This window comes from Eutrema salsugineum, unplaced genomic scaffold (genome assembly GCF_000478725.1).
Source record: "Eutrema salsugineum unplaced genomic scaffold, Eutsalg1_0 scaffold_10, whole genome shotgun sequence".
NCBI lineage: Eukaryota > Viridiplantae > Streptophyta > Magnoliopsida > Brassicales > Brassicaceae > Eutrema > Eutrema salsugineum.
Window position 1 is genome coordinate 9317538 of NW_006256908.1, and position 18033 is coordinate 9335570.

The 18033-nt window shown below is 34.4% G+C and overlaps 3 protein-coding genes across 3 annotated transcripts; 1 reads left to right on the forward strand and 2 right to left on the reverse strand.

Moving 5' to 3' along the window:
- Positions 1–1324: 1324 nt before the first annotated feature.
- Positions 1325–2021, reverse strand: LOC18026975 (cyclin-dependent protein kinase inhibitor SMR12). The gene has a single exon (XM_024148424.1). It carries the CDS (start codon positions 1927–1929, stop codon positions 1537–1539), a length of 393 nt encoding a protein of 130 aa, XP_024004192.1. The 5' UTR covers positions 1930–2021; the 3' UTR covers positions 1325–1536.
- A 3569-nt stretch (positions 2022–5590) lies between these two features.
- On the forward strand, positions 5591–8034 carry LOC18026976 (actin-1). The gene is made up of 5 exons (XM_006410889.2): positions 5591–5765; positions 6274–6344; positions 6476–6869; positions 6957–7570; positions 7689–8034. The coding sequence occupies exons 2-5, from the start codon at positions 6285–6287 to the stop codon at positions 7752–7754; spliced, it is 1134 nt and encodes a 377-aa protein (XP_006410952.1). The 5' UTR covers positions 5591–5765; positions 6274–6284; the 3' UTR covers positions 7755–8034.
- A 120-nt stretch (positions 8035–8154) lies between these two features.
- LOC18026977 (transcription factor AS1) lies at positions 8155–10085 on the reverse strand. The gene is made up of 2 exons (XM_006410890.2): positions 9925–10085; positions 8155–9515 (listed from the first exon to the last, which is right to left on the reverse strand). The coding sequence occupies exon 2, from the start codon at positions 9459–9461 to the stop codon at positions 8361–8363; it is 1101 nt and encodes a 366-aa protein (XP_006410953.1). The 5' UTR covers positions 9462–9515; positions 9925–10085; the 3' UTR covers positions 8155–8360.
- Positions 10086–18033: the final 7948 nt, after the last annotated feature.

Here is an 18033-nt window from a genome sequence, read left to right on the forward strand (position 1 = left end):
ATTGTTTAATTTTTGACAAAATTTGATGTGTACGGATTATCTCACGAATTAATATAGAATTCGATCTAAACTTGATTAAGAATCTGTTTTTTTTAAAGAAGAGCAAAACGATATTAAATTTTGTAATTGTTTGTGTGAAATTTTGTAGTATGAGCTATATAATCAAACATATTTTCATGTTAACTTAGTAATCTTTTATATTTGTTAGGCAGAGTGAAGATATATATCTCCCTTTCCCATCTCTCTCTCTCTTTTTTGTTTGTTTGGAATGAGATCACCATAACGTTTCATTCAAGCTGCAATCAAATTATTAAATGGTCAATTAATTAACAAAATAGGAGACAGGTCAACAAAACCGAAAGCTACACAAAAGAAGAGAGTAACGTAGACGAAACGAACATAACGGCCATAAAAGAAAGAAATGGAAAAAAAGAAAGAAAATATTAAACAAAAAAGATTTTGAAGATCCATAAGAAAAGGAAGAAGCTTAAGGTATGATGAGACGATTGAGAGTTCTCGTCGTAGGCTTTTTTAGATAAAATTAGCATTGGATGTTCCAACTTTAGAAGTCGAAGGAACTTAAATAAGGCCTCGACCTCTAAAGCGTTTATAAAATTCTATATCCATTCTCTTTTCTTGTCCTGTCTTCTTCTTCATGTTTCTCTCCCTTTTCTACTTTCATTATTTCTCTATCTGTCTCTCTCTTTCTTTTACCTACTTTAACTTTACCATATCATCTTCGTTGTGAGTGAATATTGGTAAACAAGAATATAAATAAAAATACAGTTGTCAACAAAATATGTAACGTAGCTTACGCGCGCTATCTCAAGGTTATTGCCTATTGGTTTGGTTACATTGTTGACTAAGTACTACTAACTGAATGTGCACTTTGAACTCTAATTTCATGCGAATAATTCAAGTTTTAAAAGATCACAAGACTATATAAGCAATCGCCAAACCATACTGGCTTAACACAAAGATAAGAAACATATATATTTAAGTCATTTCGACTTTGAGAACCAAATTAATCTGAGCAACATCAGCAATATAAGCAAATTAGCTGATTGTGCACTTCGAACTCTAATATCATACGAATAATTCAAGTTTTAAAAGATCATAAGACTATATATAAGCAATCGTATAGATTAAAGGTGAGAAACATGTTTAAGTTATTTCGAATTTGAGAACCAAATTGATCTGAACAACATCACTACATCAGCAATAGAAGCAAATAGCTGGGTGGAAACTATTACATATAGTAAACGTCATCGAGATCATAAGTAAAAAAAAAAACTAACAATGGACAAATAATCATCATCTCGAAACAGAAATCTATAACTTTTTGGGTATAGGGTTGCAGAAATCTATATTTGAGAATCAAGAAGTCTTAAAAATCACAATACCAATTTAATCAAGTAATTTGTTTTTGTCTTTTTGCCAAAAAAAAAAAAAAAAGGTTCGGATATTTTCCAAACGTGACTCATAATAAAATCATAAGAGCTAAAAGTTAACATCTGTCTCTCTCTGATCTCTTACTTATTTCTTGATCGTCATTGTCGTCGTCCTCCACTGCAAATCCGTTATAAACGAGCTGGCGGCATCTTCCGGCGAGAAATTCAACCGTCTCCGGCACGACATTGTTTTACCAGCTCTGTGCATCACCGAACACTCATTTTGGCCTCTCCTCGGCGCCGGTGGGCATTCTCTGACCACAATTCTATTCTCCGGACGAGTCGGTGTTTTAAATCCGTCGTTCTCTTCCTCCACGTCTTCTTCTTTTTCTTCTTCTTTTTCATCATCTGATCTCTTCCTTTTCCGACAAATCTCAACCACGAGTTTACTGTCTGAAAATGCGTCTTCTTTCGTCGTCTCTGAAACCTCATCACCTAACGTTACCTCTTCTTTCTTCAGGCTCGTGATCTCCGACATAATCAATAAATCTACAAAACTCGAGAAACTAAAAAAAGGACACCAAAAAGAGAGAATAAACACAACTCTTGTTCTTGATAGAGAGAGAGAGAGATAGAGAGAAAAGATAATTAGAAGAAGAAGAAGAAGAATTGATAATTAATGATTGATCCAAGTATATAGATAGATCCAACGTGGTAAAGAATATTAATCAGGAAAATTGTCAGCTTTTCTTTTTTATTGTTTTTTGGGTATATTTTTTTGACTTAAGCATTTTTTCAGGTTTGTTAGGAATTGGAGATTTGAGCGAGTTTGTTGGTTGTGGCTAGGAGAGTCTAAAGGCATACATAACGTATTGAAAGTTGAAACCCTCTGATTAATTCAGAAGGAGACCCCGATGTGACATCATGCGGCATAATACCGTTATGATATATAATTTATCGTTAATATCTCGGCGACAAAATAAACAAATTATCGCCGATGCCTTTCTGCTTCTCGCAAGTTAAGCACCAAATTGACGTCTGCCTTTACGTTTCCAAACGCCATGTGCGCTTTTTGCATTCTAACCTTTTTTCCCCTGAAAAAAAAAAACATTGTTGCCGTTAGACTTTAATTTCACATCTAACTCATATTTATTACCTGAGCCGGTCCTGAAAATCTGAAGGATGGAAGGTCATTGAAAAACAAAAAATTAAGTTGCTAAATATCGAAGAAATAGTAACTTAACTTAAGCTGATGTCTTTGATGTGCTAATGTAGAAAACTAACTACTATAAAAATTAAGATCGTAAGCCCAATTTTAATAGTCGATTAATTAGATATAAAAATTAAGACCGTAAGCCCAATTTTGATAGTCGGTTAATTAGATATAAAATTAAAACCGCAAGCCCAATCATATTTTTTTAGGCTTAGGATTGGTTTTGTTTATTACTACCTAATATTTCATGTTAGTCTAGGATTATTACTGTAAGTCACCACTCGAATTTTAAACACAATATTTTTTTATAGAAAGACCAACTCTTATTGAAGATTCTATAATTTATGGTTGCATTCAATCTAAATAAATAATTATTTCAGCTGAAATAAATAATATCTTATATAGAATATTTTGTTATTTTTTAGTAAGATATCTATATATAATATTCAAGAGAATATAAAAATATCTACTATATATTAAATTATATGAGAGTATTTTCAAGATAACAAATTTAAAGATTATGAATTGTAAGAGTTGTTTGTTTTTCTTTCTAGTTTCTATCATATATTCATATTAAATGATAAATATACTAAAGTATTTGTACTCCATTAGCAAAACAATTGATGGGTATTTAAGAAAATGGGAATAGATTGCAGGTAAAGAAAATGTTTGTTGGTGTTTCTTGGCGATTTTGGATTATCTTACCTTTCATGTAACTGTTACGAAAAAAGATATTGGTAACATGTTATTTTTCGCCGTCTTATTTATTAAATGAAGGTTGTGGTTGAGGATTTTTGGGTTTAAAATGAAGTTTTGCTATGACATCCAAACTTTATGTCGTTATATCGTCATTTACTCTTTTTATACTCATTTCTATTTACCTGATTTATCTCTAATATTTTTAATAAAATATACATTCATGTTTGTAATTTTCAGTCAGAATTGGTAAATGTAAGAAACATTGGTAGAATAAGCTTTTCTCTTGTCAGTAGAAAAAAGGTTAAAAATATAATAGTTAGAAACAGATTTTTTTGGATTCTATCATACTAAATGAGGAGTGGTACATTCATGTTTGTAGAATACAAATGGTAAAAGTATGAAGTCTCTTACACATTACACGTACAACACATATTCTGTCATTGATTTGGGTTATATAAATTTTAAAGTAACATATATTCTATTATCAATTTTCACAATCATTATTTATATTATTTTGTAAAAATTATTTATGTATATTAGCTAGTTACTAAGTAAATGGAAATTAAATAAAATAGTTTTTACAAAATTAAAAATAATATAAATAATGATTGTGAAAATTGATAATAGAATATATGTTACTTTAAAATGTATTTAAGTAAATGGAAATTAAATAAAATACTGATATATAGGACCGAGTAGGAATAAGGTAAAGCTAAATTTCAGAAGAAAAAAAATTAGTTGATGAACGAAAATTGTCTTCCTTATTTGTTTCATATTTTACTGGCCATTTTTCTGGTATTTGTTTCACTTAGAATACAAAAATCTCATGTAAATAGTAGCAAATGATTAGTTATAAGAAATCAGAACTACATATTTATCCATTTTTAATGATGTTTATATAAACATCAGAAGGAGTCTTAGATGATCAACTATTCATAGGTACTATGTCTAAACTGATTATCAAACAAAATCTAATTGAATCTTCTTGAGTGCATCGCCCCTCACAATGTAAATGCAAGGCTTTTGATTTTCATCACTACAACACTCGAAGGATCCTTTCGAAGTTATTTTAACTAATGAAGTAACTTGGATAAGAACAATGACCAATACGTACATAAACTGTCATGAACATCATCCTTACCACATTATCTCCATTCCCAGCAATTTTGATTTTTTGTCACCATAATCTCCATAATCTCCATCTTATATGAGTCAACTTAACACTGAAAGTTGACCTTTCTTAAAAACAGAGAGAACTGAAAACATCTAACTTTATAAATCATCATTGAGATGATGTTTACCACTTGGATTTGGTCCATATGAGGAACTGAGGATGGGCAAGTTCTATTGTTTGCAAACGGTTCTATGTCGAGCTAGAAATTGAAGTGGAACACGAGAGAATATCTCTTCCACGAAATCCCATGCATGGGGAAGTTTCACTTGCGCCATTTGGTCTTCGATTGAATAAAGAAGTTAATAAAAAATCTGGCAAGGCAAGATAAAGTATCCAACAATTTGGGATGCAAATCCCACCGTTGAATCTCAAGATCAAAGAGTCACCAAGTTTCTCAGCCCGATCAAAGCACTTTTGAATGTCTAAACCTTGCCGTGAACGGTGGGATTTATATATTTTTACTTAACCTTAAACCTGATAGCAACCTCACAAATAGACCCAAGGTTTTGTTTTTTTTTAACCAAATTCAATTAGTTTCCCCATTAGAAAGAACACTAACATAAAATGTAAAATAAACTAAACACCTACGAGATTTGTTAACAAGGCTCAGTTTCCTTTAAACTCAGAACCACGTCCAAAAACAAATCTATTAAAATAAGAATGCAACTATAACTTATTTGCAAATGCATAAATCAAGTGCAACTTTCTTGATATATAGATATGTGATTATGTTCTATAATGTGAAATTTTTAGACCTATCAGCCTAGACTTCAATCAATCTTACAGAACTCTGCCACAAACCAAAGAGAAACTCCAAAAACCAACGCATTGATCTCACAAATGGAACTCTGTTTTTATTTGTTTCTTGTTCATTGGCTTTAACACTTTAACAATGGCCACTGCGTTTTCTTATAATGTTCACAAAGGACAAACCGAAATCTAAACTAAAACCAAACCGAACCAAACTAAAATCCAGAATCACCCCGTGAAAATCATACATTTACCGAGTTGCAAAACTGGCGATAACCGCAGAGGGTTAAAAAGGTCATTTATGATAATAAATTTAGAACTGGAAAAACGAGGTGAGCCGAATTCGAAGCCTTTGGACCCGTTTTTATTTACTCTCCATTCATTTTTCTGCCTCATTTCCGCTTCTCCTTCAATTGTTTCTCTCTTCTTCTTCTTCTTCTTCTTCTTCTTCTTCTTCTTCTTCTTCTTCTTCTTCTTCCCTTAAGCCGTATCATTTTCGCTTGGGGCTTCCTTCAGTTTATTTTTCTCTCGATTTCAGGTAATATTGAGTCTCTTTAAACTGCTTTTCGAATACCCAATTTTACGTTGTTTCTCTCAATTGATTTGGTACGTATCATGTGAGTTTTTTTGTGTGGATCTGGGTCTTGTTATCCTTGCTTCCTCTATTGATGGCATATTTGCCTCACTCGATTCTATCCTCAAATCCTATGAGCTAATATCCTATCTGTGTTTATCGATTTAATAATCGTATTGGCCCTCACCAATTGTCATTTGTTTAATCGAGCAATCTTCAACCGCGACTGATGTTTTTCAACTGTTTTTAATAATAATTCCTTTTATTCTCTGGAAAATGTCGTTTAGTTTTATAATATTGGAATTTTGGTTTAAGTGATTCTGGATCTATAATATCATTTTTCTTCCATTTAGGTTTGATTTTGTCTTTCTAGTATTGTTCTTTGTATTTATATGCATCATCAAAATGATTTCTCATATCTGAATACAAGATTGATTTTGAAGTAATAAAAAAATAATCCTTTGGTTTGCAGAAAGGTAGAAAATGGCTGACGGTGAAGACATTCAACCTCTTGTTTGCGACAATGGAACTGGAATGGTTAAGGTATTATTCTTAAATCAATCCTTCGGATCTCTCTGTAGAGCCAAAACCCAGAATCATTAGATTTGTTTGTTGATACTTTGAACAATGTATCATTTGGTTTCTCTCTAAGATTATGTCTCTGTATTGAATAGGCTGGTTTTGCTGGGGATGATGCACCACGAGCTGTGTTTCCTAGCATTGTGGGTCGTCCTCGTCACACTGGAGTGATGGTTGGGATGGGTCAAAAGGATGCTTATGTTGGCGATGAAGCTCAATCGAAACGTGGTATTCTAACTCTCAAGTACCCTATTGAGCACGGTATTGTCAACAATTGGGACGACATGGAGAAAATCTGGCATCACACTTTCTACAACGAGCTCCGTGTTGCTCCCGAGGAGCATCCAATTCTACTCACTGAAGCACCTCTCAACCCGAAAGCTAACCGTGAGAAGATGACTCAAATCATGTTTGAGACTTTCAATGCCCCAGCTATGTATGTGGCTATTCAGGCTGTTCTCTCCCTTTACGCTAGTGGTCGTACGACCGGTGAGTGAAACCCTTTTGTATCCTTATGGTTTAAAGCTTCAATCTTTGCACATGTTCCAGTATGTAAAAGTATTTAAATGTGTGCAGGTATCGTGCTTGACTCGGGAGATGGTGTGAGCCACACTGTTCCTATCTACGAGGGTTATGCCCTTCCACATGCGATCCTACGTCTTGATCTTGCGGGTCGTGACCTCACGGACGCGCTTATGAAGATCCTAACCGAGCGTGGTTACTCTTTCACCACCACAGCAGAGCGTGAAATTGTGAGAGACATAAAGGAGAAGCTTTGCTACATTGCTCTTGACTACGAGCAGGAGCTCGAGACAGCGAAAACCAGCTCAGCTGTTGAGAAGAACTACGAGCTGCCTGATGGGCAAGTGATCACCATTGGATCTGAGAGGTTCCGTTGCCCTGAGGTTCTTTACCAGCCATCTATGATTGGTATGGAGAATGCAGGTATCCATGAAACAACCTATAACTCCATAATGAAGTGTGATGTCGACATCAGAAAGGACTTGTATGGTAACATTGTGCTCAGTGGTGGAACCACAATGTTCCCTGGAATCGCCGACAGAATGAGCAAGGAAATCACTGCTTTGGCTCCAAGCAGCATGAAGATCAAAGTTGTTGCCCCTCCAGAGAGGAAATACTCTGTCTGGATTGGAGGGTCCATCTTGGCCTCACTCAGTACCTTCCAGCAGGTACACAAAAGTCTCAACTTTTCCTTCGCGTGAACCTAATAAATTGAATTCTCATCAGTCTCTAGTTATCCTGCAGCTTAACTAAACCGGTTTAAATATAATTCTTGAACTTGTGCAGATGTGGATCGCAAAGGCAGAGTACGACGAATCAGGACCGTCCATTGTTCACAGGAAATGCTTCTAAGTTCAAAGTTCATCATTTTTCTGAGAGGAAGCGCCGCCGGGGTTATTCCGATCATTCCTCAAGCCGGGTTTTAATCTTCCGTTATGCTGCTCTATGTTTTTCTTACTTTTATATTTTGGGGTTCTGGCCAAAGACATTTTCAAGGATTTATGGTGATCTGTTTGTAGTATGGTTAAAAATCTTGTTTCTTATTCTTCTTTTTATTTAGTTCATCTGTGTTTTGAGTGAATAATGACCTCTTTCTCTTTAAAATATATCCAAGTTCTCTGTTTTATCGCTAGTTATATGTCATGTACATTTCTTTCTATCAGTTGAAGTTATAAACAATGGAAACTTTTCAGTTGTGAAGCAATGCCTAAATTCACACCCAGCTTGAGAAAACGTTGGAGACACCAAATGATAAAAGAAGATAAACCAACAACACATTCAATAAAAGCTGAGTAAAGGAACCCAAAAGTCTGATTAACGTGGGAGACACCAAATGATTACAGAAAGAAAGAAAAAAACAAGCCAAAACAAAAAGCTTACATTACACGATACAACAAACTCGAGAGGAGATCTTAGTAGGTGTTTTCATGGTTTGGTTAAGGGCCGGTCTATAAGCCTCTACCTGCAACCCATGTGTTGTTCAAGAAACTTGGTGAGCCTGATATGCTTAGAGGTCCATTGATCAGCCAGTTTCTGTTCCTTGGTCTCGGCGTCTCTCCTCAAACCAACGAGCTGTTCTCTATACTCTCCTTCGATCTTCTCCATTGCGTTCTTCTGCTCTTCCCTCAGAGCTTTCATCTTTGCCTCAATCTCCTCCATCTTCTCCCTTTGTCTACAAGTCTTCTCAGACTCTAGCTGAAGCTCCAACCTCCTCAGCCTCCACGCCGCCTCTTTCTTATGCTCCGCCCAAGCTCGATGCCCTTCCTCCAACTCTCTACAACACTCCACAAGCTCTGACAAGAACACATTCTCACTACTACCGCTACAAGACGGTATCATACTCCCTAACACAAGACCCGCCTGGCCGCTCTCTGCCACTCCTCCTCTCTCGGGCTGTTGCTGCAGCCATGGAATAGGTGGTTGAGGCGCAGCTGCAGCCACGGAGGATGGTGATAAGGTGAGAGTCACGGAGGGAGGTCTTACAACAACATTGTTCCCATTGTTCGAAGTAGCTAACCAAGGCGGGATCACAGGGTTAGGAGGAGGAGGAGCTTGATCAGAATGTAGAAACCCTCCATTTGTACTAGCCATAGACGCAGCAGCAGGAACTGAAACAGAGCCAACGTTAACGTTGGAACGTTCTTTCACAAGCTTCTCAGCGAAACTCTCGAGAATCCGATCGTACTTGCTCTCGTCAATAGGCTCAACTCTCTTGTTACTCTCTTTCTCTTCTCTCTGTTGCTTCTCCTTAAACACTTCCCACCACTTCCCTAACCGTTTGGCCGTCCTCCCGGGAACCTCGGCAGCGATCTTCTTCCACTTATTGCCGTGTTTCTCTTGGAGACGGATCACAAGTCTCTGCTCTTCCTCGGTCAAAGATCCTTTCTTGATCCCTGGCTTAAGATAGTTCTTCCATCGCTCTAGACAAGACTTGGCGTCACGGTTCAAAGGTTTGTTCATACGCTCAGAGACAAGATGCCATTCTCTTGGACCAAACTGTCTCACGTACGCGCGTAACAATGCATCTTCTTCACCACTCCAACGTTGCCTCTCCTTCATTTCCTGCTCCTCCACACATCACTGCTTCCCATCTCACCACCATCCCTTCTTCATCTGCGTCAATTTTCCAAAAGAAAGATCAAAACTTTCTCCAATTCAAGATCGAAACGCAAAGACCAACAATCTACAATCTTTTCAATTGTTTGCAGTGATGAGAGATCTGACACTTGAAATGCCAATTTCAGGCTTTCAATTTTGGGATTAGGTGTAGAAGAAAGAAAAGTCTAAAACTTTTCATTGAATATCAAAACTCAAGAATCTTCAAGAGATGAGAATGACAAAAGCTTGACAAGGTTTTAAGCAAAACTTGCAATGATTTCTTATCGTAATTATACAAAAGTAATCGTCTTTTTTATTTTCATCCAGGAAAACCAAACAGGGGAAATTAAATGCTGACACCAAAACACTATTAGCATACTCTATTAAGATAAGAGAGTGACTTGAAAAAAAAAAAATTACTCACCAAATAAACTTGAAAAGTAAAATCACAAACTCAAGAGCAGCCTCTTCCATCACACAGATTTTATCTCTCACTTTTTTTCTCTCGTCGGCGAAATGGAAGAGAAAACGAAAAGACCAAAGGGAGAGGCTTTTAAAAAACCAGACGAAGTACACGATTAGACAACAGATACGGCAAACAAAAAAAGACTTAAAAAAATACAAAGAGAGAGAGAAAATGAGAAAAAAAAAAGTTTACCGACTGAGACACAGACGTTTTTCCTTTTTACGCACAAGTGGGGAAAAAAATTTCTCTGACAACGGCGCGTGGAGGTAAAAGTTGAAAATTCCATAAGTTCGTTGCCAATATGTGATTTTGTTTTTTATTGATTTTACATTGGGATCTTTTGTTTTTTCCTCGCATTGGGATCTCAAAATTTCATTTCAACCATTCGTGAAAAAAACAATGTTGATGCTTAGTATTTGGCCAAGAAAATAATTTAAAAGTAAAATAGCTAAAAGTGAATTGTATTTGTATGTACTTGTATTTTTTAAGATAAGGTAGTTAATTTGATATTTCATTTTTGTTGTAATAGCAAATGATAGAGGTAAAACGGGAATAACCATGCAAAGAATAATATTACTCCACTTAAACCTCTAAAAACATCGCATTATTAGAGAAAAAAAAAACATTGCTCTGTTTCTTTATGAAACTTCCACCAATTCTTTTTTTTGCATAAAATCATAAATATAGCTGCTGAGTTCCTGACAAATTTGCGATGATTCAACTTATACTTATTTAGTTTGTAGAGTTTTTTTTTTTTTTTTTGTAAAACAGTTTGTACATTTGTTCCGCATATATAATGTTTTGGCAAACCTTTTCAACAAATTTACGTTGTTTCAAAACAGATTTATTCCTAACATGTTTTCGTGTTCGCATAATTTCCAAGAGTTAAGTGGCTGAATACCAACGAATGATTAATTTATTAAGGAAATGGGAAGCAAAGTTTATAAATGAAGGAAATACAATAATATTATTTCGTTGTAGACAAGTTTACCCTTACAACTGAATGAAACAAATTCTGCAGAGAACATTTAATGCTTATACAGTTCAGGAGACAAGATATAATAAAATACAATTGAGATATTGTAAGAAAATCTTTCGCCGTTCATACTTTGTAAAGGTAACAGGTAACTGATAACTTGTTATTTTACTAAATATGTTCAATGGTAGATATAACATATATATATTTTTTTTTTTTAAAAAGAGGTTGGTAGTGTTGATGTATTCAGGTAACCTAGTAACGGCGGCCAGTTCAACGGGCAAAATAATCATAAGAAGGATGAGATTCAGTTTGCTTTTAAAGTTATCAACTAATATCTTATTATCGGTGTAACTAAATTAGCGAATATGTTGACAGATAACTCTGATTTATAGGCAACTTTCAAAGTTGATTGGCTAAATACTGCAGGTAAGTTTATATGTTAGGAAATATATAATGATCAGACGAAGAACGAAGTAATAGGTAACTGATAACTTGTTATTTTACTAAATGTGTTTAACGGTAGATATAACATATATGTTTTATTTAATAAAAACTGAATATGGTAGTGTTGATGTATTCAGGTAACCTAATAGCATCAGCCAATTTAACTGGCAACAAGCGAAATAACCAAAGGAAGGGTGAGATCCAGTTTACTTTTAAAATTATCAACTATTATCTTATTATCGGTGTAACTAAATTAGCGGATGTGTTGACAGATAACTCTGATTTAGAGGCAACTCCAAAGTTAACTGGCTAAACACTGCAGATAAGTTCAAATAAATATTAATATATGTTGGGAAATAAACAACGATCGAATGAAGAATGAAGTATGTTCAAATAACATTATGTCCAGATAACTTTGTTAGCCGGATAATGGTGAATGCTACTCTACAAATGCTGGGTACGTGGAGACCGGGGATGGTACGACTGCCAACTGCGAAGACGGGACACTAATGGGTAAGTGTTAACTATGTTAACAAATATATATAGTTAGCCTAAACCATGAACGATGTTTGGAGCGGCTAAACCATGAACGATGCTTGTATAATGCTGAATTTCTGATATGTAATAACCCTCTAGCCCAAAGGTTCAGCTCCAGTGGCTATTATCCTCTTGGGTAACTCATTATCAGACATCTGCATATATGTGATACTAGCTACCTTAAATCAGATGCCACTAACCTAGAACAGATAACTCGGAAAATTGAAAACAGAACTCATATTTACCTTGTTTGCGAATAGAAACTTCGGATTTCTTCAAAAAAAATAATGATATCATGCACCAGATTGTCGCTCGCCGTCGAAAACGAAATTTGGAAACTCTTTTGAGTTGTAGAGATAACTGATATCAAATGGTGGTTTTTGTCAGAAACCTTAATCTCTGTTCTTTTTTTCCTCTCCCTAAAATAATTAAATAATCTTTTTCAAAAAACTTAGATATTGTTGTCGGATCTACTGACACACACACAACTTGACTGAGGGACCCATCTATTTCTTTAACATATTCTAACAGCGAATTCGAAAAACTCATTATAGGGATTCAATTGTCTTTCTATTGTGAACAGAATGATAGCACAGTATCAATTTTCTATGGCTTAATTTCCAAACTTTCTGTTGGTAGATTGTGCAATTACTCAATTTCCAATAGCAAAACCTGCTGGCAAACTTCATATAAAAACTTTTTTTTTTGTTGACTTTCAATACTAACTTATATTTTTTTTTCTCTTAACAGGCTTGTTGAGTGATTTTTTTTTTGTTGACACCTACGCTTATTAAGTGATATGAAGGAGACTTTTTGAATAAGTCTTTCACTTATTGAGTGATATGAAGGAGACATATTCTTTGTTATTGCACACTTATCAATATATATATTTTTTTTTAATATTGTTCACATCACAAATATAATGTAGACTTATTTTGTGGATGTATTTGAGCATACTTATTTTTGGGTAAATTTCTCAATTCTTACATGAACAACAAAATTTCAATTCCAAATGTATATAAGAAATTTTTTTTTTTTTGGTAACATGTTAAGATTTCATTTCAAGAAAGAGTTACAGGGTTAACTTACAACGAGCATAATATAATGAAGCGATATATTACAATACAGCAGCTAACTAAGGGCACCAAGGTGCTGAAAATAGAGCTCAAGCAGGGAGGGAGAAGCAGGTGACCGAGAAGGAAAAGAGAGGAGGCGATCCCGCATAAGACGGTCGACTACGCGGCAAATGACGGGAATGGTGGAAGATGTAGGAGTGAAGATACGAGTGTTCCTCTCTTTCCAAAGCTGATAGACGATGACTTGAGAAACCAATTTTATGAGAGCTTTCAGCTGCGGGGAAAATCGTCGAGAGGAGAGCCAGTCCGTGACGTCCTGAACAACACAAGGGGGGTTCAGGGATAACCTACCAGTGAAATGAGTCCAAACTGTAGCAGAGAATGGGCAGTCGAAGAACAAATGCTCATGAGACTCAGCAACCACGGAGCAGAGAACACTTTGTCCCGAGACGTTAAGGCTGAAGACGATCTTTGGTGGGAAGACGTTTGAGCATCACCAACCAGGAAATAAAGGAGCATTTTGGAATTGCTTCCTTAAACCAAACCAGATTGAGCCATGGAACAGTTGGAGAAGGAACCCGTATCTGCTCCCAAGTAGCTCGTGAGGAGAAGCTTGTTGTATAATTCCCCACAGCATTACGCCACAAGTAGATATCCCCACCTCTGGACTCACAGGGAGCTGCGATGGTGGTAAGAGCAATTTGTAATTGTTGTACCTGATCAGAGCGAGCCGCAGGCAGTCACCATTCTCCATTATGAGTAGCCGCATTAACAGTGTCGTCAAGACGGATCTGCAACTGCCTTGGACCCCTGTCTCCAATGAATCTGATTAGCTGACCCAAATCTGACCAATTATCGAACCAAAAAGAAACAGATGTATATAAGAATTTTGTTTGTTCGGCACCTACTTAAAATTTTTATAATTGTTTTTTACATAAATAATTAAAGCAAGTGATTATTTAATTTTTGAAAAGGGTTACAACTATTCAGTCATCTCAAATAAATTTTCTATTAATGAATTTTTATGCATATTATTGATGCCATAAATTTGCTTAAGCTGTCAAAACAAAATGGTTATAATCTAAAAACAAATTTACTACTCTAATTTTTTTTTTTTTTTTTTGATTTTGCTGTTTTAAAATTAAAAAAAATTAGACGTTTTAAAAAATAATCGAGGGATGAGACGGACACGTGTCAGAAAATGGGGAACGGTATCTTTTGGGAAAGCATGTAAAAGATTAATGGTCCCCTGTCTCTCTTTCCTCCATAAGCCCTACCAAAAAATCCTTTTCTTTGTTCCATCACATCCGACTACCACTACTCACTACTACTTGTATTTTGCTACCATGCGCCATACTTCTTTTTTTTTCTCCCCGGCGTATTTTAGAATCTCCCCGCGCTATAATCAGGCAGACAAAACTTTCACTCTTTTATGATTGACTCTAGTCACTCTCTACCACCTCCCGGACCCCAATATCTTAGCAATATACAAATTAGGCAACCACATATACGTCTTACCTATGACGTCACTTTCCCGCTATTCTATATTATTATTTTTTTATATGATTAAAATTATTGTTTTAATAGTAAAACTAATAATGCATCGGACAATTCAGACTTGAAATTTAATAGTTGAAAGGAGGAATTATTTCGTAAGAGATGTAATGTAACAGACACCTTCATTATTAAGTCAATATATATGTATTTTTATATTGTTTCGTTTCTCCATGCAAACTTTTAAGAGATAGGACCCGACATTAAAAGTTGTTTTCATAAAATTAGGATGTTAACTACGAAATTATTTGGTTTTGAAAAAGTTACCTAAATTGTTAGTTAACTTAATGATATTTTATTCTGAGTTTAGAAACGAATGAGTTATGAGTTTCTACACTAGCTAACTTCAAATCTACATTGGCTGTTTTTGTATATTCTTTTTTTCAAATTGCTTTTCAATTTCACCTTTTAACAACCAACAGTTGAGAAGATAGATTACACTCAAAAGGATGTTCACGAAATAATGCGGTAGTGTAATTTAGTTTAGACAGAGAAGAAAACAGCCACCATGGTAGGTTAATTTACCAAAACAAGGAAAGCAGGTTGATAGGGGAGTCCTAGTGGTGGGCCTTGGATGGGCCTGCTGTGTTAACCAGCAGGATCGACCGTGGGAAATCTGATTTTTTGTTTCGTTCCGTTTTCAGAGATCGAAAATATTACATCGTTGTCTATGAATTACTTCGAACGTTTCTTTGCTCATTAGAGTTGTCTTTATTTTCATTGAAACCGGTTCATTGTTTTTCCTCTTTCAAATATAACTTTGAATCGTGATTCGTGGTTCATTGTTCGTCTTATTCATGTACAAGATTAAACACAACTGAAATATTCAGGAAATCATGATATATAAGTTTTTTTTTTTTGAATCATCATGATAGTTAAATTTTATAGGTATTGTATAAGATCCAAATCATTTTATAATATCCATATGCACGAACATTCTGGAACCACAACAAAATTCAAATACCGGCAAACATTCACGTCGACCTTTTTCAAAGAAATTATAAATTCACATGTTTTAATTTTTTTTTATTTTATGATTTATTCGTGGATAAATATTCTTTTCACATAAAATTCAATAGCAGCCGACAAACTATTGTTTCTTCTATTGATTTTTTCCTTTGTGCACAAATGCAGAAGAAAAAAAAATTGCGAACAGTGATTGTTAAAATCTTGTTCGCAAGCGGACTAATCCACTATGATCGCCCCTACCATTCAAAGTTGTCCTCAGTAGTCACTCCTAAGTGTAATTTTTTTTTTGGTCTTTAACAGTATCTGAATTACAGTGACATACTAACATACACCAATCTTTCATCATATTTTGATAAATTTGTATAACCTAATTAAAAACAGGATTTTTACTATGATAACGTCAAAGCAATTCGTTACTTTATTTATATATATATATTGATTATTGCATGACCCTGAAGGCCTAGCAATGATTTCCAAACAAAATTCTTAGAATTTTAATTAAGAGGTAGAATGTGAAACAGAGCAAACACAGTAAAAAAGTAAATGAACGCAGATGGAATCAGAGAAATAGAAAAATAAAAAGTGGAGGAGGGAAAAGACATGACATATTGAGTTGTCAAATTGAGGCAGATCCTTTCTCTGACCTTCCCTCTGCCATCTCTTGCCTTTTACCTCATGTGCTCCATCCCTTCCGGCTTTTTTTCTTCTTTTCTTATCTCTCTCTCTTTATTTTTTTTTCTTTTTACTATTTATGATACTTTTTTCATGCAACTTCTTTTAACAACAATAATATTTTCCATTTGGATACATCCTTACATTACGGGAAATGGGTTGAAAAACAAAATTTGTCTTTTGTGTTTGTAAAATTTATTTATTTATTCGCCGTGAGAGCTGGTTTTTCTTTTTGACCTCATCATATGCTAGCTTATTCACTTCACAAGTACGTATGTTTTGTTTCAATGTTTTATTTAACTATAACTAACTGAAATTCTTAGGGTAAATCTTCGAGTCAACGTTCTGTAGAAAATCACTTTTCTAATGCACGTGATTGTTTGGTATCAGAACCAAGTTGCTAATTCCTTATATACCATATCGCTCAGGGGTTTGTATTATGATCTACATATGAATTTTCTGTTTGCTCTATTACATACGCATGCAAAGAATTTAGATAAACTATGAGTGTTGATCTAATTTATTAAGTATATAATGAGGAATACGGCGAAAACCCTGTCTATAGAAAGGCACATGATATTTGTGGTAGAATGTTATTCTTGTGGTTGAGTCAGGACTGGTTCTGGGTATGTGTCTAAGGTGCAAATGCACAAGGTCCAATTTTTTTACCAAAATTTATTCATATTTAGACAAATAAAATGCAATAAAAATACTTTTACCAAACATCTGATAAAATTAACATCCATTTAAATCCTGAACAGGCCCAATTGTAACTTTGAAGTGGACCTGAGCTGAATATTGGTAAGAAGATGCGCAAGGGGCAGCGGAAATTCAAGCTATGATGCTACTCGATACTCGACAATAAAACCAAGATATGGTGGAGCTTACATTTTAATATATCATGGAGCAAATGAAGTAGAAAAACTCAAATAATTATGACGTCTTTCTATGCATTATTGGAAAATTGAGAAGATTAATAATTTGGAAGCAATAAAAAACACTAGTATACTTGTGACTGAAATGTTTAGCTAACGAACGTACTTTGATACATATAAGTTTTTTGAAAACACAAGTTATAAAAACGTGTTTGTACAGACCTTGTACAACATAAATTAAAATACAAAAAAAAAACTATGTATTTATAAAAAGTAAAAACACAAATGTTTTCATTTTATTTCTTCTTAATTTTATCGTTTGGATTTCAATATTTGCAATCATAAAGAATCATCGTCATTCAACTCTCTCTAGAATCATCGTCATTCAACTTTCTCTAGAATCATCGTCCTTCAACTCTCTCTACAATTTTCCAATCTCTTTGTCTTGAAAAGGTGGATACTAACAAACAATGTAACAATGTAAGAAGCAAAAATAATAATGATTAAAAGCTGTTTTGATATTTTCTTTTTAGTTTTTAAAAAAACAGCACAATCAAAATTTATAAAACATTATTTCTTTTTTTTTAATATAATTTAATATTACATAAAAAAAGCATAACATACATCCACAACATTAACACATGCACTAAAAAAAATCACAATCACATTCACAATGAGACGATCTTAACACAAAAAAATATGCAGTTAAATGCAGTGATTACACCAACCTTAGAGACTCGCAACTCTGTTTTTAAATCCATTTCTTTTCATTAATCCATTCCAAGTTTTTTTACCTCTTCACTACATAATCACTCGCTTGATCTTTTTAAAAATCACAACCTTGATGAAAATAACTTCATTTTCCTTACACTAAGTAAGCACACACATCATTAGTCCCAAACTAATATTGCATCAAGTTTCAGAAAATTTGTAGTACATATAATTTTTAGAATTACTAACC

Coding starts and splice junctions, on each gene's coding strand:
- LOC18026975 (XM_024148424.1), bottom strand. CDS start 1,929: ATGTCGGAGATCACGAGCCTGAAGAAAGAAGAGGTAACGTTAGGTGAT.
- LOC18026976 (XM_006410889.2), top strand. CDS start 6,285: ATGGCTGACGGTGAAGACATTCAACCTCTTGTTTGCGACAATGGAACT. Junction 6,870..6,956: donor CGCTAGTGGTCGTACGACCG/GTGAGTGAAACC, acceptor AAATGTGTGCAG/GTATCGTGCTTGACTCGGGA. Junction 7,571..7,688: donor CACTCAGTACCTTCCAGCAG/GTACACAAAAGT, acceptor GAACTTGTGCAG/ATGTGGATCGCAAAGGCAGA.
- LOC18026977 (XM_006410890.2), bottom strand. CDS start 9,461: ATGAAGGAGAGGCAACGTTGGAGTGGTGAAGAAGATGCATTGTTACGC.